Raw genomic sequence first — 22903 nt, 5'->3', positions numbered from 1 at the left:
TGGGCACATTTAGAAGATAGAAGTAGCTAGCCTGTCTCCCCAGCACCCTCACCATCCCACATAGCACTTATAAGGATTGCAGTGGTTCTCAGCCTTCCTGATGCTGTGACCCTGTAATGGAGTTCCTCCAACCATAAAATTATTTTCGTCACTATTTCATAACTGTAATTTTGCTACTCTTATGAATCATAATGTAAGTATCTGACATGCAGGATATCTGATATGCAACCCTCAAAGGGGTTGAGACCCATTGGATTAGGCGATATTGGCTGAGTAGTTAGAGGTAGTAGGTAACCTTTGATCTAGTCTTAAATTCCTCACTGTTTAAATAAAAAGGTGACTTTGTCCCTTGACTTGTATATGGCCATCTATGTAGAACAGAGATAACCACAATAATTAGTCCTGAATGAGCATTTACCATGTGTCTTACACCACTGGTAGAACTTTACATATATTACATCATATCGCTCTGATAACCAACGTAAGTTTGGCTATCTATACAGTTTTTTAGTGTGTTCTGAGAGAAGTTGGCAAATCTGGCTTGCATAGGAAAGTGCACAGCCAAGAAAAATCAGTGTTTGAAGACCATGCACCGTTTGTTAGAGCTGTGTGGAATAAGGAGAAATGAATTAAGTGCCTGGCAGGAAGATGATGTTTTCAGGGACTTTTGCCACGTGTCCCGGTTTGTTTTACTCTCCTCTGCACGGCAGAACTGAGGTGAATCAGCAGATGCTTCAGGAAAGAAGCTGAGCTTCCTGATGAATACTGAAAATCATCTGAGGATGGAAGACCCACTCTGAACAGCAATGAGTTCTCCATTGCACACACCCCTTGATAGATGCCATACGTATTGAAAATCTGTAAGGAAAATCACAGGGTCCCGGGGCTTCAGAGGGCGAGGTGTGGAACTAGGCAGTTCCATTCCTTACTATCTCTGAAAGGAGCTAAGCTGAACTGCGATACCGTTTTCGACACATAGGGCAGCATCTCAGAGAAAGGTGGAAACATATTGGGCCAAGGGAGAAAGAATGTAGAAAGTTACACAATGTGCCTCAGTCCTCACCTCACCAATGAGTAGAGATGTAGGACCCTAGCCAGGGAAATTTTCCTTTTCACACCTGAAGTTTTTGAAACTTTACAATACAGCATCTTAGAAAAATTTCACAATGTAATTGACTGGTCCCAAAACTTCTCTGATTAAGCACAGCTTTTTGAAAAAAAAAAAAAAAGTGGTACAAACTAGTTCTGAGCACTTTGGCAATGGTCACGCTGCCCTGTGGACCTCACAGAGATACTGCCTGTGCATTCTGGGGACACTGCTGCATCCATCCACTAATCATCGTTCTGCATCACTGTTGTTATGAAGTGAAGGCTGTGTGGGTAGTGACTTCTCCGCTCTCGGTCTTATTCACTCTGTAACAATCCTTTGAGTTTCTGGGACTCAGAATGACTTGTGTCTCTCGGCTGAGACAGTCGAGCAACTAGAGGGGAGCCTCATCGTTCTCTATTATCAGCCATCCTTCAATGCAAAACATTTATGAAAAGCCTCTATAAAAGATTACATTTTTATTTGTTACACCCACTGAGAACATTCATCCTGCGTTCATCTTCCTGCAAGTCAAGTTTTGCTTCAGACCTTGTCATGTGTTGATGATAGCAGTAAATTAATCGCTCAGTCTTCGGAGTCTGCCTGGCAAGTCAACTTCCCATCCCACTCTAGAGGCACATTCCGGTTTTAAAAGGGGACTTACTCTGTTCTGACTGTAGTGTCCTCTGCAGCTGCGGTGTATGTGTCTGGCCAATCTTCAGAATTGGTATATCTCTAGATCCCTGCATTGTCACTCAAAGAGGAACTGATTAGTGTACCCAGGACAACAAAAGGCCTTCTAATCAAGCATTGCAGCTCATTCCTCTTATGGCAGTTTACAAAGGAAAGTCTCTTCTCCCAAGTCTTGGTAATGGGCAACCGAATGAGGGAAGCCTGCTTGTCTTGTGACCCTTCAGACCTGACACCCGAGTTCCAGCCTCCTTCTGGAAGGCATGGGGGATACACATTACCTCTCCTAGTGAGGCTGGGCTTCTCCAGCATTCCATGCGCAGCATGAGTGTCACAGACTTAGGCTCTGTTTCACTTCATTTTAATGAGAACAGAGTTTAATTTAAGTTTCAAACGCTTGCTTTCTCCCATAGATGGGAGCAAAAAGGGCTAAGGCTATGGGATCAACACTGCAATACATATGGCTATTCACAATTCAAGGGTCACCGCCACTCAAAGGTAGGGTGCAAATCTGAATTGCAGCTAATTAATTTAGCCTTCATTATCAACCGTTCTGAACCACAAAGGAAGCTCACCAGCTATTTTCCAATGACTAAGGGATTAAAAAAAAAGCTGAGTGAAATGTCTAAGAGACTTAGCAAACAAACTGTTGGCCATTTGGGGGTATCTTAAGGCTCCCCAAAATGCACCCCATGATTGAAATCAATTAAAAGGAGCCAAAGGCTGACCTGCTGAAGACAAAGAGCTTAAATATCCCACCTACCCAATAAAGGTCCGAAAGATCCCAAAGCCCTGGAGGGAGGCCTCATGAATACTCTTGAGAATTTTTAAATGCCTGCCCCGAAGAAAGAGGGATGTGAGGAAGAGAGAGGTCTCTGCTTCTAAATAATAGTGGCTCTCCTGTGGTTAGGCACAGCCTGTAGGATTTGCGTTTCAAGTTCTTTATTGAAATTGCTCAGGTCTTTTAACAGATCTCCTGTGAGGACTCAAAAGCCTTAAGCTAATTACGCTTGGCTGAGATATGCTTGATGAGATGGGAAAAACAGAGAGCTTTTGAAAGGGTGAAAAATCTCTATCCATCTGCTGGTGGTCTTACGGAAAGAATAATAGAAGAGAGGTGGAGGGCAGCCAGCCAGGGTAGGGAGGCAGAGGACTCCTTTAATTACAGGGTCAATGAGACCATTACCGCTTGGAATGCTGGGAAAGGCCAGCCAGACAAGCTCTGGGAGCTGGGTAGCAGCAGCAGGAGCAGCAGTGCTTAGCTGAATGAGCCCAGCAGAAGACGGGAGCCACAAAGAGGATGGATTTGGAAGGAAGAGAATTTGGTGGGCTTGGAGGAGAAACTCACTTTAAATGAGAAAGGGTAGGTGGTCTGGAGAAAGGAGGAAGGCTCTCAAGTTTCACAACAAAGCTCATCCCCCGCCCCCGCCCCCCTTCCTCCCTGGTTATCTTTGGTCCTGAAAGGCAGCTGCAGATGGAGCCCCAGTGACGTGGTTCTTTCTCTCTGGTGACAGTGAGACAGTTGCTTCTGTTATCCTTGGCAGTGCAGATGAACAGCCTGCATTTGGCTTTCAAATCAATGCCCCAGGTGTTGACTCAATATGGAGAACAGCTTATGTGTGTCTCTCTAAGTTCACTTCGGCTTTTGAGTTCTGTTTTTTTTCTTTTTTTTTCTTTTTCTTTTTAAAAATAACTAATCCCCTCAAATTCAGCCGAGAAAAATGCTTGAGTTTGGAAGACAAACTGACTCAAAGAGAACGGCTTAGATAGAAACCTATTTTACTTTGAATAGGCTAGCTCTTGAAAGTTGAACACCATATGTCGCCAATTCTAATTTATTTATTTATTTTAAAACGCTTGTAAATGTAACACCACTTTTGTTCTCCTGACTCTCGTTTCCTTCTATGTATGAACACGAGCAGAACTACCAGAATAATGTGGATTCAGCCCATTTTTGTCCTCCATTGCTTATTTTCTGCTCAATGAGGCCAGAGAAGAAGAGCTTTGGTGTCGCCAGATTTTGAGACTACACAATTCACATGTGTGTGTGGAGCATGTTATAAACAGTGTTCTTCTCCTATGTCTTCACTGGGTATTATGGTATGGCCTGTATATGCAAGAAAAGCTTGGGAGCGACTGACCTTGCATTGTTCTGTAGTCTTTTACTCATGCTTAAGTCCTGATGAGAGGGGCAATACCTGGAGGAAAGAGTCTTTTATTGGCTCTCTGCTCATGGATCAGACTGTAAACTGTTTCTCAGTTACATGAAAGGAATGGACTCAGGAAAAAGAATTCCCCGTCAGATCCAGAATGGGTAAAGGTATCACACCCACTTCCTATCTCCTCAGATTAATTTTTTTTTTTTGTCCAAAAGTTGGGATTTTTTTTTTTTTTTGATCCAATTTTCCTCCTCCCAGAATAGAATGAAAAACTGTCTTGTAGCAGAGTGGAGATAACCTGGGGCCCAATTCCTCTGCCACTCAAAGACAAGACTGATTGGCCCTTTGATGGCTAAATGTACACATGTTGTAGCCTTTGTCTTGTGGATTTTTCTGAAATTATAAGATGCCCCTGGCATTGGGTGAGTCAGGTCTGGAAATTAGACTTCATTTTTTTTTTTTTTTCTGTATGGGTTCTTTGCCTTTTAGTTTCTTTAAGATACAGGGGAGCTAAGTGGTAGATTTATGGACCTAACTAAACACTCACTTTTGGCCCTACCTCTAGGTCCTGGGAGTCCACAGTGATGTGAAATGAGCGTTTCCATCCGTAGTGCCTTGTGTGAGTTAGCTGGTTTGAAGGATGCACCAAGGCTTTTCTAATTCTATAGGTGTTGTTCTCCTACCACCACCACCACCACCAGCAGAAGCAGCAGCAGCAGCAGCAGCGGCAGCAGGATTTTGCTATAAACACACAACTCTTGATGGGCCTCCGTTTTCAGACCTATTAACTCAGAAACTGGAGGATTAAGTCCCAGCTTGCTCATGCTTAATGCTTCAGGTGATCTGGCTCAACTCAGTTGGAAGCTGTGCTCCTTAATGTGGGAAATGGAATGACTGTTGCCAGGCAAGTATGGACTATGAGCCCCATGCCTCAACGTTTCTCATTTCCTGCTTTTACTGTCTTATCTTTAGGGTTTGGAAATATAATTTGCCAGATATAAATTTGGAAATGTATACAAGGTTTACATGGTCTAAGACTTAGTGACATCTTAATGGCCCCACAAACCATGATTACAGAAGGAATCTACTTGGGGCAGAGATTAGGGATTTGAATATCTAGTGAGTTCCCAGACACTGTTGATGTTATGTGTTGCTGATTCCAGAGTCACATGTTGGGAACTACCATTGATGGATCAGTTTCTCCATCTTTGACTTCTTGTATGTCTATCCTTCTGTTGTGTTTCCTACCTTACGCTGGGTGTCTTGAACAAATGAAAGCTGGATCCATATGTGTGTGTGTGTGTGTGTGTGTGTGTGTGTGTGTGTGTGTGTAATACTGTTGGAAGTGCAGCTGGAATGACAGAGGGGGCTTCTTTGTGATTCACCCCTCCATCCATCTTGGCTTTATTCAAAAGCTCACCCACCAAACAAGATATGAACGGAGAGAGAGAATAAATGGGTATGTTTCCTTTAGTGGTTGTTCTAGGTTTTGATGAAATGTAAGAGTAGCAGCGATAATTTAAAACATGGACAAGACCACCAATTTTCTCATGAGATAGTGGTGTCTTAAGAGTTGATGCCAAAGCCACCAAGACCTATAGCATTGGAACCCTGGAGGCAGTGCCTAGGAACCTGCACTGCAACTAGTACTCTTTTTGCACTTCTACATTTGAGAGCCACACTGATGGAATATGCTAGCTCTACCTGTTGCTATTATAGCATTAATGAGTGAGAGAGTTAGGAAGGCCACCTCTCCTGCTCCTGTTTTGTATTATTAGAAAGGTAGCAAGGGACACATTACAAAGTTTAGTAAGTATAAGTTAGTATGTTCTCCATTTCTAAGACCATCGGATTGATGCATTATTATTTATCATCAACCAAAACGATCCTGGTCCTTTCTGTATTTTGGTATTTTTCACTTTTTCTGAAGTCTCTCTAATGGCTTTCCTCTTTCTCTTCGTTCTTGTCCTCTTCCTCTCTCTTCTTTCTCCCCCTTTTCACTTTTCCCTTTCTCTTCTTCTTCCTCCTCTTCCTCCTTCTCCATATCCTCCTAACATTTCCTGTGACTGCAGCAAATAAATGGACTTGAGCTCACCCTTCTGACCAACAGATGCTGACATTGAGAAGCGAGGTCATAATAATAAATATGCTTCCTAATTTAAAATATCATACAGATCCCTCAAGTAAAATAAAGATTTGCAGGTCTCTTCTTTTCTGGAAAAAATCTATTAATTCTTAGTAGTTAATTAACAATTTAGACAACCCTGGCCTTTCTATTTAGAAGAATCCACACTGAGAGATAGCACTTGTATTCTCTTACTCTTGTAATTTACCACAGGTCTAAAGGAGGCCAGAGTTTGAAACAGGCCTTGCAGAGCTAAAATCAAGGTGTTGGGGCTTTAGGGACGATGCCATTTCCTTACCTGATCTGGTACGTAGAAGCCATTTATGCACCTGTTTCATGATTCCCTTGCTCCATCTTCAAAGCTGTCAGCCTCACCCCACCCTCCTGAGCTTCCACCCACACAGATCCCTCCCCTACTCAGACTCTCTCCTGCATTTCTCTCTTTCTCTCTTATAAGCTTGTGATTATGTTGGGTTCACCTGGGCAAACCAGGTTCTGTCCATCTCAAGATCACTACCATTATTGTACCTGGAAGCACATAGCATAATCTCAGGTTCTAGGTGTTAGCACTTGGATGTCTTCTGAGTGCCATTATTTGGTTTCCTTATGGGAATCCTCAGCGTATCTCTCAACCCTATGTTTACTCATGATTGAGCTGAAATGTTTACTCTTTACCCATTGTGATAGTGTAGAAGATATTGTTTAGATAGCTTTCCGTACTGTCAATTTAAAGTCTAATTACTGGTTGCCTCTTCAAAAGGCAAGAGTTTGACAGATAAAAATATTTTTTTCATATATTCTTATAGGTACTCTTAATTACTGGATTTTTTTGAAAACTTTGTTTTATAATTGTATAATGGTTTCTACAGTACTTTGTTCATCAGAAAATAAAAGAAATGTGGCAGAATGTGAAATATTGACTACAATTTTGACAAGTCCTCCCTGAGTTTGGAACTGTAGTTTAATATTAAAAATATGATGAACCACATAATCCTGAATGTTACTTGAACTATTTTTTTAAGACAAGGTCTCACTATGTAACCCTGATTGACATGCAACTGTTGTGTAGAGTAGGCCGGTGAACTCACAGAGATCCACCTGCCTCTTCCTTCTAAGTGCTGGGATTAAAGATGTGTCCTATCACACCCATACTTGAGGAACTATTCTTATAAGTATATAATCTGTAAACAGTTTAATTATGATTAACATTTAAGAAATAAACTAAATGTGAAAAATCAAAAATAATATGCTGTGAAATATGTCTTTAAGTAGAAGATTTACAAAGCCAAGTACAGTGGAACCTATCTTTGATCCCATGGTCTTAGGAGCTTCTTGAGTTGAGGCTAACTTGGGCTACACAAAGATGCTGTTAGAGAGAGGAGAGAGGAGAGAGAAAGAGAGAGAGAACAAAAACCATATAGCATCCCCCATTCTTTCTTATCTCTCTACAGTTATTTTAAATATAACCTCAATTAAAATTGGGGCAAATGAACTATAACAAGTCTGAAAATGTATTGAGTGGCTTCTAAAATAAAATATAAGTTCTAACAGTAGCATATTTATCATTAGACACTGGACTGTTCACCCCAGCAGTTCATGTCGAAATAACTGCATACAGTCAACCTGAACCCCTTTCTATTGTTGAAGGGTGTACCTCCTCTCTCTCTCTCTCTCTCTCTCTCTCTCTCTCTCTCTCTCTCCCTCTCTCTCTCTCTCTCCTTTTAATCATTGAAGCAGATGTCATAAAATAAATGCAGTAAAACACTCAGGCGGCAAGATCTCTAATTGTTTCCATCTTGATTATAAAAACAAATCCTCACAGTGAAATAAATGAAAAAAATAATTAACATTCAAAGTGCTCCGTGTACCACCTGCTCTCTCCACCGCTGCGCTGTGCTGAAATGGAGGCACCTGACTTATAAACGGCAATGGGAAGAAAGTGAGTTTCCTCCTGAAGCTCAGAGGAAAGTAGCACTTCCATTTGAATTTCAAATCAGGATCGTACCTTTTGTACAATCCGTGGGGTTTGGAGGGTTCTACAGCTGATGATTCAAGTGAAATCATTATGTTTTCTAAAGCCATGTGCAATAAATAATCTGTCCAAACTACACAGCATTTTGTGGCTGTTTCTATACTTAGTAACCAACAAGTTTTATTTAAATAAATGTCGAGCTTCTAAGTCCAACCAACATCGGACTTTAAGGTTACCTTTTTCAAACTACATGCAGGGACATATTAAATTTAGAGAGGACAGTATTTTAATATTTGTAGCCAAAAGTATAAAATGACCATATTTGTTTTCACATCCACATTATTACACTCTCCATCTGCCTCGCCCGCTTCCATTATTGAGTGTTCCGCACTGGGACTCTGACTCTAATGGCTGGCCTCTCCATACATATGGCTGGCTAAGGCCTTTAGTTCAGAGAGACAGTTACTTTTGTCAGGCTTAGAGAAAGCACAACCAGTTCAGTGGCAGTAGGTGGAATCCCTTTTTATGTATAGTTGAAAAAAAAATACTGTTCAAAGGAAATTTAAGATATTATTCTAAGAGAGATCAAGAAATGTCTTGACTAACAAAGGCAGTTCAAAGAAAGACAGTGCATTTCAGAGCACAGCCATATGGGCGCCTGATAACAATGTGCCCTGAAAGGCCTAGAGCTTGCTGGAGGCCTAGAGCAGGTTGCTATGGGAAGCTGAGCATGGAAGGCAGCATCAGAGGGAGCCACTGTCTTCCACTCTACCAGCTTAGGGAGTGATGTGGAAGGACCAAGGATGCATAGTATTGAGGTGCTAAGGCACTTCTAGGGAGACATCTCAGGTATATGCACACTTGACTGTCAGTGTTGACAAAGACTTCATTATTTAGGGCACTTGTACTAAAAGGCTTTGATATAAGGTTTTGAATAATATGAGCTGTGTTCCTATAAATGCTACAAGTTGGGTCCCAGCAAAAATTATTTTTTTCTGTAAAGAGCCAGGTAGTAAATGTTTCAAGCTTTGCATTTTCCCATAAAACTTTATTTATGGAGCTTGAAATTTGAATTTTATATAACTATATATGAGTGCTATACAAAAGCAGTGGAGTGCAATAAATGTAATATTTTATGGTCTTTCCTGACTGTGGTCTATAATTTAACATGAAAAAACCACAGGAATCGATGAAGAAAACCATCTGTCTGTATTTGAACTGCCAGCAAGACTTCAGGTCGTATGTACTCTGGAGGACAGCCTCTTCGTGCTCCTACTCTAGCCCCGAGATTCCGCCTCTGCTTTTGCACCATGGTCTTTCATGTGTTGCCCAGAGTCAGAAACTAATCTGATTTTCAGTCAAAAATGGCCTCAAGAGGCAAAGTCATGAAATGATCATCAATAAGATATAGCATTCGTAAATGACTATGTATCTATCATTGGAGCATCTATATATGCAAAGCACATAATAACATGATTGACATGTAAAAGAAAAAATAATATATTAATAATTAGGAACATTGATATACCAGTCTTAGCTCTGAAATTGACTAAGAAGAGGGTTATTATAAAATGACTATAATGTGTACTTGTAGATGGTATAGCAGGTAGCAAGAGATGAAAAGTTGGTGTAGGGTAAACTGTAGGATGGGGGAAGGCAGCCTGGTTCCTGGTTGAGCTAAGGCTAGAAACCCCGGGGACCCTAAAGATACAGAAGGCATTTTGCCCCACTCCTGGCCATAAGGCCACAGCCCTCCATAGATTTGTGACCATCAGTCACATAAGGGCAATGCCCTAAAGCCCCTCCGCAGGTAGAGGATGTGACCTGTAGCCTCAAGGCAGATTTCCATTTTAATGAGGTACCTAAAGGCCTGGAGGGCTTAGCCAATAACTCTCCATCCCAGACACTCCTCTCTCTCTCTCTGAAAAAGGTATTTAACCTCAGGCCTGCCCTGAGAAGTAGGGTATGACTTTACTCATCCACTTTCCACCATGACAAAAAAATGCCTTAAAAGGACCATCTAGAGACTGCCATACCCGGGATTCCATCCCATAATCTGCCACCAAACGCTGACACCATTGCATATACTAGCAAGATTTTGCTGAAAGGACCCTGATATAGCTGTCTCTTGTGAGACTATGCCGGGCCTAGCAAACACAGAAGTGGATGCTCACAGTCAGCTATTGGATGGATCACAGGGCCCCCAATGGAGGAGCTAGAGAAAGTACCCAAGGAGCTGAAGGGGTCTGCAACCCTATAGGTGGAACAACAATATGAACTAACCAGTACCCCCTGGAGCTCGTGTCTCTAGCTGCATATGTATCAGAAGATAGCCTAGTTGGCCATCAGTGGAAAGAGAGGCCCATTGGTTGTGCAAACTTTATATGCCTCAATACAGGGGAATGCCAGGGCCAAGAAGTGGGTGTGGGTGGGTGGGGGAATGGGTGGGGGAGGGTGTGGGGGACTTTTGGGATAGCATTGGAAATGTAAATGAAATAAATACCTAATTAAAAAATAATAATTAATTAAAAAACCATGGACTGCTCCATTTCACTGGGATCCACCATGAGGAGCCATGAAGAAGGCCTTCACCTAAAGAGCCACCATCTAATCTCCTGTAGAAGGCCTCTCTGTTCTCCCAGCCATGACCACCACCAAGACCAAGACCAAGACCAAGACCAAGACCAAGACCAAGACCAAGACCAAGACCAAGACCAAACCAGCCAGCTGACAAGCCAAAGACTCTCCCCTCCAGACCAGCCTGAGCTCCTGACCTTTTACCCCCTCAGCCCCAGGCTAGATCCAGCCCTCAGGCCACCACTCTATTCTCAGCTCTTCTGCATCATCTAGCAGGACCTGGGTATCCAAGAGCCTGAGAACCAGATGGCAGCCCTGCCAGCATCCCCCCCCCCCCACTTGGCCTGCGTGTAGGCCTTGGTACCTCCAAGCCAGCTCCATCTGTCCTGCACCTCAGACTGCGCTCCCCTCCTCTGGCCCTGGATCAGTGTACCTCAGCTTCCTCATAGCCTGAATTCCCACTGAGCAGTTGAGCCCCGTGGCAAACCCCACTAACCCTACAGTAAACAAGTTCTTATTTGGGCTCCAACCTCTCTGCTCTGGAGACATCTGAAGTTAGTCTATCAGTGACTTTATCTGTCTCACTCAGTTCCAGTTGCAACATCTACAATATAGATTCTGGTACATATTACACTTCATCAATATTGAACAGATGAATGAATGAGTGAATGAATGAATGTGTGGGTGAATGAGTGAGAAAGTGGATAGATGAATGAAACATTTATATGTCCAGTATTGTTACCATGCACCCAAATGCAGTGAGGAGTTACTATTAGTAAGATGAACTGGCTCATAGGGAGAACAAGAACCTTGTCTGGTTACGTTGTCTACAATCAGGTTTTCTTCGTCTACTTTCCATTTAACTTCATTGTGAAATAAATATTGGGCTCGATAATACAAATTCCATGTTTTCACTTCCTAACGTCTCTTAAACACTGAATTGCTAACATTTTAATTGGTTAAGATGCGATGATAGAATTTATTATATGTGTATTCACTTATAAACTAAAAGAAGAAGAAGAAGAAAAAAACCCAACACTATTAAACATCACAGAAAAACCTGCAATGTTTTGGAGCGAAGTCTGTGACAGTAGTAGTGATATAAGGAGAGAGCTGACCAAACTAAAGGCTGAGCACTGATACCTAAATAGAAGCGAATTACGTAGGCTAGCAGGATGTAACAGCATCAAGTCTCAGGAGATTGATACCAATGAATTATAAGTGCTGTGAGAAATCCTCTTGAACTTTGAACCATTGAAGATGTTACTGACACAGGGACATACCATATGAAACAAGCAGGTACGGGTGGCTGAAAAGAAGCAACTCAGAAGTAGGACTCTACTCTAATGAAGCTCAGCATTAAGTTATTTAACATAGATTCTTCTGGTATGCAGTCTCAAACGTGATGGATAATAAACTCCCCTGTCTTGTCCAGTCTAGAGGAATATTTTCAATAAATATATATTAAAAGCCCTAAGTAATAAGAAATTATTGTATCTATGTTAACTGGTGAGATTTAGGTTTTGCTCAATAAGACATTTTATATCCTAGGCATCTTAGAAGAATACAGAATTTATACACATATAAATATATGCACAGTGTAGCAGAATACGCAGCAGACATCCATGTACAGTATAGAGTACAGAATATGAAGAACATCTGTCCTTGGCACAAAATGATAATACAGAAGCTGTGATCTCTGATGTGTTTGGAGGTAACTGTCTTCTCCTGATATAACCTCAGTATTTTAACATGGTCTGGTATGCATATCAAATAGTTAACAAGCATGAATTCAGTGAGATGGATGAAAGGGTTAAAATGGCAATTTTGCATTCAGTATAATATTAGGAAAGAAATGGCCTAATATTTTACAGTGGGCCAGAGAGATGCATTTCTGGTATTGTTTCAGTGGTATGCCGAGCTGTCACCCAGTACTCTGTGTGGAATAATCTAATGCTAGGCTCATGGGCTAGGATTTTTCAGACTTTCTATTTAATGAACTGTTTTACGTAGCTACAGAAGAAGTTAGTGTACAGAAAATATAATAATAAAAATGAAATTTTCATAACAGTGACAATGACTTGTCCGTGGTGGGAGGGGGATATATTTCTTTGTCATTTTTGACATTAACCATTCTGAAAATGTCAGTGCTCCTGAGTTTTCTTTGTAGGGAAATATTCAGAATTCAGAATTCTGAATGTACTATGCATATACATCTCCATTTACCTCTACTTCATTACAGATGTTTTATATATATATATATATATATATATATATATGTGTATGTACATATGTATATTCTTCAAGTGTTCTCTGATATGATTTTAATATAGCGCTGCTTTCTTTATTAATGAATGATTTAAATAAAATCCTTTGCAGACATTTAATTTTGTATGATGGTCATGATTTTATCTTTCTGAAAATTGCAATTCAGCCTTATAAAACATCTTGGAGAGTAATCTAAATACAGTGTCACCAAATGTTAATAATTTATACTTGCTGTCTTTAGAGGAAGTTAATTTTATGGAATACTTACGGATAATATATATCATAAAATATTAGATTTAAATGCAAATAAAAGTTAATCTTTTCATTACTTGTGATAAGAACTCGGGTACTTTAAATACAGAGTTTCAGAATTCTAATATTTCAGAAAGGAACAAGCTTAGCATTTAGAGTTAGAATTCTACTTAGGGACAGACAGATCTTTTTGATTTTGAAATTGCTTCCATGAGTCACACAGTTGTAGAATCACCTGCCTTGGGCCAGGGCCAGACTAATCTAGACTTGAAACAAATTTAATTGTAAATGAAATATGGAGATTAGTAAAGGGGAGGAGATAAAGCAGGACAAAGGGATGCAGGATGTAGCCGGATGCTAGAGGGTCCTTAGAGTAGTCTTCAGATAGGCCTGAGCTGGTCCTCAATTGCAAGCCTGACGCTGACATGTACTTAAGCTTACATACATCCTTTGAGAGCATGGCTCTTTGGGACATGAGGGATGCCCAAGTAGTGGAGTGTCTGTATGTGAGGCCCAGTGATCTCTGGGGATACTATGATGAAGACACAGGTGTGGCTGAAGTGAGAAGGTGGCAGTGACAGAAGTTTGGCACCTGATTAGAAGTCTTACTCTGAAGAAATGTCAGGAACACAGAAAGATGTTATCAAGTTCTTACAATATGTAAAAACAACTTTTTTATCTTTTTATTACAGTCGACTAGAAGGTTTGGACAGATTCTATATTTACACACACACACACACACACACACACACACATACATTAAAGGCATTCTATATAAACTAATGTTATTATTGAGCATGAAAAGATTTCCTACCTAGTCTGTGAATTTTAATTTGAACGTGAAACTTAAAAATGTTTACCATTTTAAAAATCATATTAATTTAGAATTTAGGTTTAAACTTTATAATTTTATGTTCAGTGTATTTAACACATAGAAGGAGTTCTAGGAAACGTTTTAGAATATGCCTAAAGCCTGAACAGGGACCAGCCTCTTTTCACTTAGAATTTATCTTAAAACAAATTTTAGTTGAAAATTTCTGGCTAGAAAGTCAGATTAGAAAGAGATGAAGTAACAGAGGTAAGTCACTGGGGTGAAAGTGTCCCTCAGAGAGACTGACTGAGGATGCTGCTAATACGAGAAACACAGTGCTACTCAGCTGACCTCATTGGAAAAGAAGAAACACACGGTCTCCGAAATGGGAGGTTCCAGGAAGTTGGTCTGTTATTCAAGATGCAAAAATTGTAACAGAAACCCAGGCCAGTTCTGGGCAGGATTTATCATTCAATTTTACATAACATTTTTCACAAGTCAAAAGAAAACCTGACTACTGCAGTTATCAGCACTGTAGCACAGGCTGGCTACAGAAGCCTCAGTGTTAGCAACCTGACAGGAGGCTGCACTGCTGGCACAGACGGTCCATTCCCAGGAGAGACAAAACACCATGTGCAGACATGTTGGGATGGCATCAATAATGGAAAACACCGGGAGGGGTGAACTGGTGTCCTACAGACAAGATGAACCCCTAACGGGTTGGACTGATAGCAGAAGTGGTTGGCTTACTATATGTTTATTGAGAAATTCAACAGTGATCAGAGGAGCTGTATATTTATAGAAGGAGGGGGAAGAGGAGGAGAAGTAGAAGGGGGGCGAGAGGAGGAATAGGAGGAGGAGGAAAAGGAGGAGAAAGAAGAAGGTGATAGTGATGGTGATTATGATGATGACAATGATGGAAAGAGTGGTCCGAATGTAGAATGTGATTAAACTGACCATCTTTATGCCAGGCCTAAGAGCCTCTGAATTTTTACCAGCAGAATAAAATAAGTAGAGACATCCTACTCTTTCAGTTCTGAGTGCGTTGTTGATGATTGCTTCCAATATTATCAGTGTTCTTTCAACAAGCATCTATCCTTCAGAGTTGGCATGCTCTAGGCAGTGGTGGCACACGCCTTTAATCCCAGCACTTGGGAGGCAGAGGCAAGCAGATTTCTGAGTTTGAGGCCAGCCTGATCTACAGAGAGAGTTCCAGGACAGCCAGGTCTACACAGAGCAACCATGTCTCGAAAACAAATTAACACACACACACACACAAACAAACAAACAACAACAACAAAACAGAGTTGGCATGCCTTGACAATAATTTTATTATTGCATCCCTGTTTCTGATTACTACCTTAGAAGTGGAAATTCTCACAAGTCAAAGGATTTGCCAGAAATCAAATAGTCAGGGTAAATATCATGGCTCCTCCTATCTGTGCTTCCTGGTCCTGCTGGCCACTTGCCAAAGTGTAAGCATTAAAACCAAAAATCATGCTCATCACTAGCTCACACATAGCAATTTACCTGCATCCCTGTCCACATTCATCTTTCCCCTAAGAAGTCCAAAGGATACAGTACATTGGAAGTTCCCAAACAACTTTGGTCAGCCTTAAATGAACAGGTAAAGTGTTGCTGTTCCCCATTGTACTAATTAATTGCTATAAAAAACAATTGAGAACAAATGGCTGCACTCTCAGGAAACCTTGAGTACAAACTCCAACATGTACACTGAAATACAAATGAAAAATTTTGCCTTTAATAATGATACAATGTTGGAATCCTTAAGACTTTAAGACAAAAAAAAATTCCTAACTTCACTAGGAGTAAAATTCTTTTGATATTTTATATAAAAACATGATTTTCTTCTTAGTAAGCATTTCCTGTACCCCTCTCCTATTTAGTTATTAACCTAAAGCATGTGATTCCTCTAGATTTAAACTCGTTGCAGATCCTGCTGGGAGAGCATAAACCTGGCCTCATTTAGGAGGAGGCAATGTGGCTGTATGAGTAGAGCGGCCATATGTGAAACCTTACTTTCTGCCTGTTGAAAATTTGTCGTTCCAGTCTCCCAGGGAGATGTCCATTGTGCTATTGTGTAATTTTATCAGCATGAACTTCTGCTGAATATTTTCCTTCTTTTAAAGATCCATATTTTCGTGGAGCTAACTTCAAATCTTAATGTTGCAACATCTGTGCTCATACACCTGGGAGCCATAGAAGATGTGTCCTGACGATTATCTACATTTTCTAATCCTATAAAATGTTGCAAAGTGAATGAAGGATGTTGCACTTTTTTTTCCTGGTGTGAACTTTTTTTAAGAAACCACTGTCTGTCTCAGTAGAAAGATTCTCATATTAAAAGAGAATGAGAGTTTTCTGAGGTACAAAGAACATTTTTACAAATAGAACAGGGCACCAATAGGTTTTGCTCATATCTAATTCTTAATATACATGCATATCTTTCTACTAAGAGATGCCTTCACAAATATACACAAAACCTAGAGGTAGATTATTAAAATGTTTTAAAAGCAGATCTTTAAAGATAACTATTAGAATCTAAGGAAAGCAAGATAAATGTAAGCACTTTGAGTTTACTCATTGATTTTACCTTAACTCATACTCAATACTGCAATGGCATCTTGCTTAAAAAACAGAGATCATAGATTTATAATTATCAATGAAACACAAGATTAGGATCTCAACAAGGAAAAGCCAGTTTGTAGGTGAGAGAACTCTTATACCATATTATCCATTAATGGTTCCATTCCTATAGGGTAAAATAAACCATCAGGTAAGAAGTCTACTGCAATATTCTACCACCTTTAGAAGGTGGTTCTATCAATCAAATGTGAGCGATTATTTGTTGTTGAAGGTAGTAGTATATGTACATGTTTATGGATTCCAAGAGTTATAGACAGCAATGAATGGACTTGAGAAACTTCCCTGTGAATCTGCTTTACTTTGTCATCAATTCATCAAACTAGGCTAAAGACTAAATTCTTTCTGTGCCATGTCTTTTTGCAAGTATTTGACATGTGCACAGGTGGTTTGAGTGTTCACTGTGAATGGTGTGTCTACCACTTTGGTTATCACTGTAATAGAGATGAGCACCCTGATGTAGATAAATTAAATATCCAGTCCAATATCACTCAGTTGTCATTGATATGAATGTACCTCCTGAGGGTGTTACCAGTTTACTTTGTCTTACTTTCTTTTGGAGGCTGCCATGGCTTGAGTGTCTCCCAAGGTTTAACATGTTAAAATTTAATATCAATTGTCAGGAATTAAATGGGTGGAGACTTAATTTGCCTGCATTGTTTAGAAGTGGGTCAAGGTCATTAGGCAAAATCTTATGTAATTGAATGCTAACGAATTTATAAGGAGAGAGAGATTAGACATGCATGTATGAGCATGTTAACACTCAAAGATACTATCTATCTATCGATAGATCTGTCTGTCTATCGATCTATCATTTATCTATCCAATCACACATAGACATTCACACATACACATTAATACAGAAATGTCCATATATTCCGTGTCTCATTCCATGTTATGTTTGCATCATCTTGGGACTCTGACAACTATAAGATCCTTGCCAGTTGCAGGCCCTTGACCTTATACCTTCAGAAACGTGAGCCCAAATGAGCCTCTTTCTTATAGTTTACCAGTTTGTCTTATTATTAGCAACATAAGTACAGCATAAGCACTTTTCTTACATGTAACAGAATAGCTTTTCACCTTTCTGCTGATGCAAAGAGTAAGATAACAGAGGTAATGCATTCAATTTGCCCTTGGCTTTCCACATGTTGTTCCAACACTGACAGAAGAGGGTTGGTGACTTACAAAGAACAGAGGGAAAGTGAACTTCAATAATTACAGAAAAGTTTCATAGTAGGAGTCTTTGTGGAGGAATGTGGGCTTCCTCATAGGTCAAATCACAAAGGCAAGAATGTATAAATTGTGTGATGTTCTTTAATCCATTTGCGTTTTCAGATACAGTATGAAAACAAATAATTTCTTCAAGAGAAAAAAATCAAGCAAATGGGAGTTCATTTTGTTCTTTTTTCATTTTAGTGGTAGAGTCTAAAAGTTGGAATGTTCATATACTAATTTTTTTATCACATTATAGATCTTAATCTATAATGATTAAGTGAAAGCTGCATTGATTCTCTCTTATGACTGTCAGATAAGCAACTCCAGATATCAGATATGCCATTTATTTGACTTGCTGCAAACACAGAGCCATGAAGCTGAACTTTGATTTGTAATTGAGAAGAACACAGGAAAGAGAGAAGAAGAGTGGTGTGAGGTAAATAGAGTGGATTGTTTTTAAAAGTGTCAAAATCACTACTGTAGCTCAGCAGTTAAATGGCACCAATGCTCCTGCCAAGAAGTGTTCATAACTTGGAAGCTATATTTGCAGTTGACCTGATTCTACAATTGAGATCATGTCTGTGTTTTAATTTGGAAGAAAAATTGATCATGGTGTTCCACAAACAAGGTCTACTGAGTCATGATGCTGCTATTCCTATTGCAAACACCTACTGATCTAAGAGTACAGTGACTTATGAGATGATGTAACAAATCATTCCATGAAGCTTTAAAAGAGACACTTAAGAGTTGGAGTCTTCCATTTCTTCTGTAAATACTAAATTTTCCTGATTTTTTGAAAGATTTATTTATTTTATATATGTGAGTACAGTGTACTTGTCTTCAGGCACACCAGAAGAGGACAGCAGATCCCATTACAGATGGTTGTGGGCCACCATGTGGTTGCTCTTGATTGAACTCAGGACCTCTGGAAGAGCAGTCAGTGCTCTTAATCTTTGAGCCATTTCTCTGGCATATCCCCTGATATTTTTATAAAAATTCTCTTCAATGCAGTAATTTTACCCCCTGATATTATTATTATTATTATTATTATTATTATCTATCAAGGTAGAAATCATTATGATCCAGTTTAATTTTTAAATGTGATTCAATATTATTCTATTCTGAGATTATCAGACAGGGTTTGAAACTTAGAAGGTTCAGAGGACGAGGACTTTTCTATGCTTCTTTAAATATCATCATTCAGAGGAAGACAGGATGAAATTAACACAAAGGTTTGAGCTATTCATTCTCAAGCCACTTCGGTTTTCCTAGGATTTCATCCCTCTATTTTATGATTTTGATTTCTTACAGACTTTCTCAATGTTAGAGTTTCAAATGTTTAAATGAAATTAAAAAAATATATCAAGTACAGCTTCATTCCATTTGGAAAGACAGAGGTGTTGTCAGTAACACCTTTTGTTTCTTCTGGATTTTACTCTAGTTTCACAAAACAAGTGCGAGGTCACAGATATATTCATTTCTCCCTGTTCAGGCTGCATCTGTGGAGGATAGCTTTGGTATTTAGATTCTAGGCAGGTGTCCATATAACCTCTCTGATTATGATGGGTTAATTCAGGAGCAGTCCTACCTTCTCCACCTTCCTGTGCTTCTTGGTCATCTATCAGGGGGATCACTTCTGGTTGTTCCACAATTGCGGCATCTTCTTGATTTGGTGAAAGGTCTAAATGGAAGGAGGCAGAAAGAGAATTGAAGATGTTTAAGTTGGAATCACTGAGAAAAAACAGTGACTACAGAGCAAAAAGTCTTTTCTAATATCTACCAGAACACACACACACACACACAGAGAGAGAGAGAGAGAGAGAGAGAGAGAGAGAGAGAGAGAGAGAGAGAGAGAGAGACGGAGACAGAGACAGAGACAGAGAGACAGAGAGAGACAGAGAGACAAAGAGAGACAGAGAAACAGAGAGAGTTACATATACTTATACACGTGGACTCACACACACAAACATGCACTCACACACAGTTACACATACCACTATCTCCTATACAGTCATACACATTCATAGACTCATTTTTGCACACACACACACACACACACACACACACACACACACACACACATGCACACAAATGCTTTTTATAGGGAAGTCTCATTCTTTCCAACAATCGGCTCCAGTACCTTCTGTTTCCATAGAGGAGCTTGGGGATTCTGCCTCAGTTTTCCCCTCACTCTTTGCTGAGTCATTCTCTTGTCCTGTCATAACAGTGATTGAAAGAGAAAAGAAATAAGATGTGCATGTCTATAGCTTTATCCCAGGTATGAAGAGCAAATTATTCAGACAACTTCTTCTAATCACATCCAAAGAGTGCTTTAAAATGAAAGTGGAGGGCACCAATGTCAATTTTTAAATAATTAAATTTACATCAATTATTTTATGTGAAAGTATCCTGATAATTTGAGCAAATAAAGAAGCAAAACACTATTCTTTTTCATGACACAATTAATATGCAGTTTATTAATCAATTGGACATTTGCAGATAATGATCTGAAAGGCTTGGAATTTTAAGATCATTTTCTAGACTACATGGGTAATATTTAGGTATCTATTAAGATACAGTGATTTTGTATATTTGGGATCACCCCTCCAAACTAAAACACTACCTGTACTTCCTTCCCTCATCAACAGCACATAGGAAGATGACTAAGGAATAGAACAGCACAATATCTCAGTAATCCCTTTAGGTGCTGGCTGAATGTAGAAAAGATCAAATAAAGGCTGAAGGTTGTACATCCATATCCTAACTTCTCCCCTGTAGGGTTTTGAACATATAAATACTCACTAAGATAGGATAATGAAATCTGTTCATTCTTACCTCATGCTAATGAAAGATTTTATACTGAGAATGTTTAAATTTAAATGATAAATAAATAAACAAACCTGGACTTTGAATTGGTTGTAAGTACAAAAGGAGTAGACACATGAGAGCTAGAAATGTTTGCAGTGGTATATTCTTGTGGTGGTGACATTATTCTTTCATCTTGCCCCTACTTCTTCCTGTAAAAGGCTTACATTCCTCTGTCTGTGTCAGAGACAGAGTGGGGGCATCACAGTCACATCAGGCCGTTTTGATGTGACTTGGTTTAGAAGTGACCAGAGGAGAGACATCATATGAATTTTTGCAGAAGCTTAAGACCCACTGCGAGTTTCCCGCAGCGCCCTGCACTGAGCAGAATGTGTTCTGGATTTGGAGCAGAGTCAAGTAGAGCCAGGCCTGAACACAACAAATCTGGAAAAAAAGCCACTGAATTGTAGGGCTTATTTGTTATGCAGTAATACTGACTTAGATAACCCTTCACCCTGCATCTTTTGCTTTGATAAGTCTATTCTTAGACCATCCATGATACACCTTCCTCTTAGTTTCTTCTCTGCGAGTATAACCTCAAAACAAAATACAAAAAACAGAAACGAAACAAGCCAAACACCAGTTTTGTTTTAATGACAGTTCCTCATGAGCTCATTTTTGATCAAAAGATCGGATAAAATAAACGAACATTAATATTTATTTACCTATGTGATAGTTGAACTTAGACCTCTCAAGATGTCTTAGGTAACTTTCTCCCATCATCCCCAAAGTTCAGTGATGCCCTGAATATGAATGTCTTAAAATGTTTCTTTTCTCATTTTCCTTCCTCTCTTTTCTGGCTCAGGGTACACAAGATTGAAACTTTGTTTCTTTTCTTTTCCTTTTCTTTTTCCCACTGTATTATCTAAGTTTTAAATTGCCTAGCAAAGAGGACTTTTAAAATGTGGATTTGATCCAAACCTTTCTGCTTGCTCTTCCTCATTCATCCCCAAATTATGGTCCATTGACAAGCAACAATGGAATTATCTAGAAGATTTTTAAAAGCTTTCAGGTTTCACTCCACTCATACAGAATTATGACCTACATATTTTCTTCAAGATCTCCATTTGAACCTACATATGCTAATGCTCACGAAGTCCTGGCCTACAGAACTTGAGTGCACCGTGGAAAGGCAGACTTTACCAAGGCACTTCACATCTATTATCTCTGTTCACTGAGCCTACCTCTGAAGAAAGCACTGTGACAGCCTTTCTGGCTTTTAAACACATCACCAGTTCTGTCTGACTATAATGAAAATTTCTCTTTGTGCTCTTCTTGAAAATATCTTTATTTTACAGTTTAAAATTTAAATGTGTAGAGCAAAACACACAAATCATAATTATAGATCTTGACGACTCTTCACATATATTCTCATAGCTATCTTCATGTGTAATCCCTCTCAGATAAACAAATTCTTCTAGCACTAGTGGCTTTATCTAGTTGGTGCTTCTTTGAATTACCTCAAGCAAAAGTACATGCTCTTTTTAATTTTTTTTTTTTAGTTTTACCTTGCAAGTATTTTGTGTGTGAGATTAGTCCTAATTTTTATATGCATCAATTGACCCTTCCTACTAGCTGCTGTATGAATACATGATGCCATATGAAATTGAGTAATTTCCAGTTTGGGACTATTCTGGATAACAGTGCCAAAACATTTCAGTGTGTTCCTATGTGGAAAAATGTATTCATGTCATTTAAACATCACACAGAAGTGAAATTGCTAAATAACTGGGAATTGCTTTCTTAGGTGTATTAAATCATATGAAACAGCGTGATAAAATGTCTGTTTCAATTTCCCCTTCCTTATGATGACCAGACTTCCATTTTCCCACCACCTCTTAGCCCACCTCCATCAGTCCTGCTGACACAGAACCATACAGGTTAGATTTCCTTCCTGAACCCATTTCCTTTGCCCACCAACAAGTCCTCTGGGTAATGTCCAGCTGCCCTGAGTAGGCTGCTATCCCTAATAGACCTCAATTCTCCTGCCCCCTCTCTGTTCAGTTTCATCACACATGCTGATCTGGAACTACACACATTAGATTCCATCCCTGCACCCATCTTCCCTGCCCACTGAGTCCTCTGAGCATGCCAAACTGCCCTGAGCAACCTGATAGCCCAGGTGGACATCTAATCTTCCACCACCTCTCTGCCTACCTTTCTTGGATCTTTGGCTCTTGAACCATACAAACCAGCAGATCCTGGTCCATAATGA

The 22903-nt window shown here is 39.6% G+C and overlaps 1 protein-coding gene across 12 annotated transcripts in view; it reads right to left on the bottom strand.

Moving 5' to 3' along the window:
* Positions 1 to 22903, bottom strand: part of Macrod2 (mono-ADP ribosylhydrolase 2) — a 1997664-nt gene that overhangs the window by 55048 nt on the left and 1919713 nt on the right. For all 12 annotated transcript variants that reach the window (XM_006500246.3, XM_006500249.3, XM_017319283.2 and 9 more), the window contains 2 exons: positions 19964 to 20038; positions 19412 to 19504 (listed from right to left, as the gene is read on the bottom strand). In XM_006500246.3, the coding sequence (XP_006500309.1) occupies positions 19412 to 19504; positions 19964 to 20038 (168 nt within the window). The remainder of the gene's footprint in view (positions 1 to 19411; positions 19505 to 19963; positions 20039 to 22903) is intronic.

The sequence above is a fragment of the Mus musculus genome, chromosome 2, assembly GCF_000001635.26.
Source record: "Mus musculus strain C57BL/6J chromosome 2, GRCm38.p6 C57BL/6J".
Taxonomy (NCBI): domain Eukaryota; kingdom Metazoa; phylum Chordata; class Mammalia; order Rodentia; family Muridae; genus Mus; species Mus musculus.
Note: the sequence above shows the minus strand (reverse complement) of the source record. Positions and strands in the feature narration are given on the sequence as shown.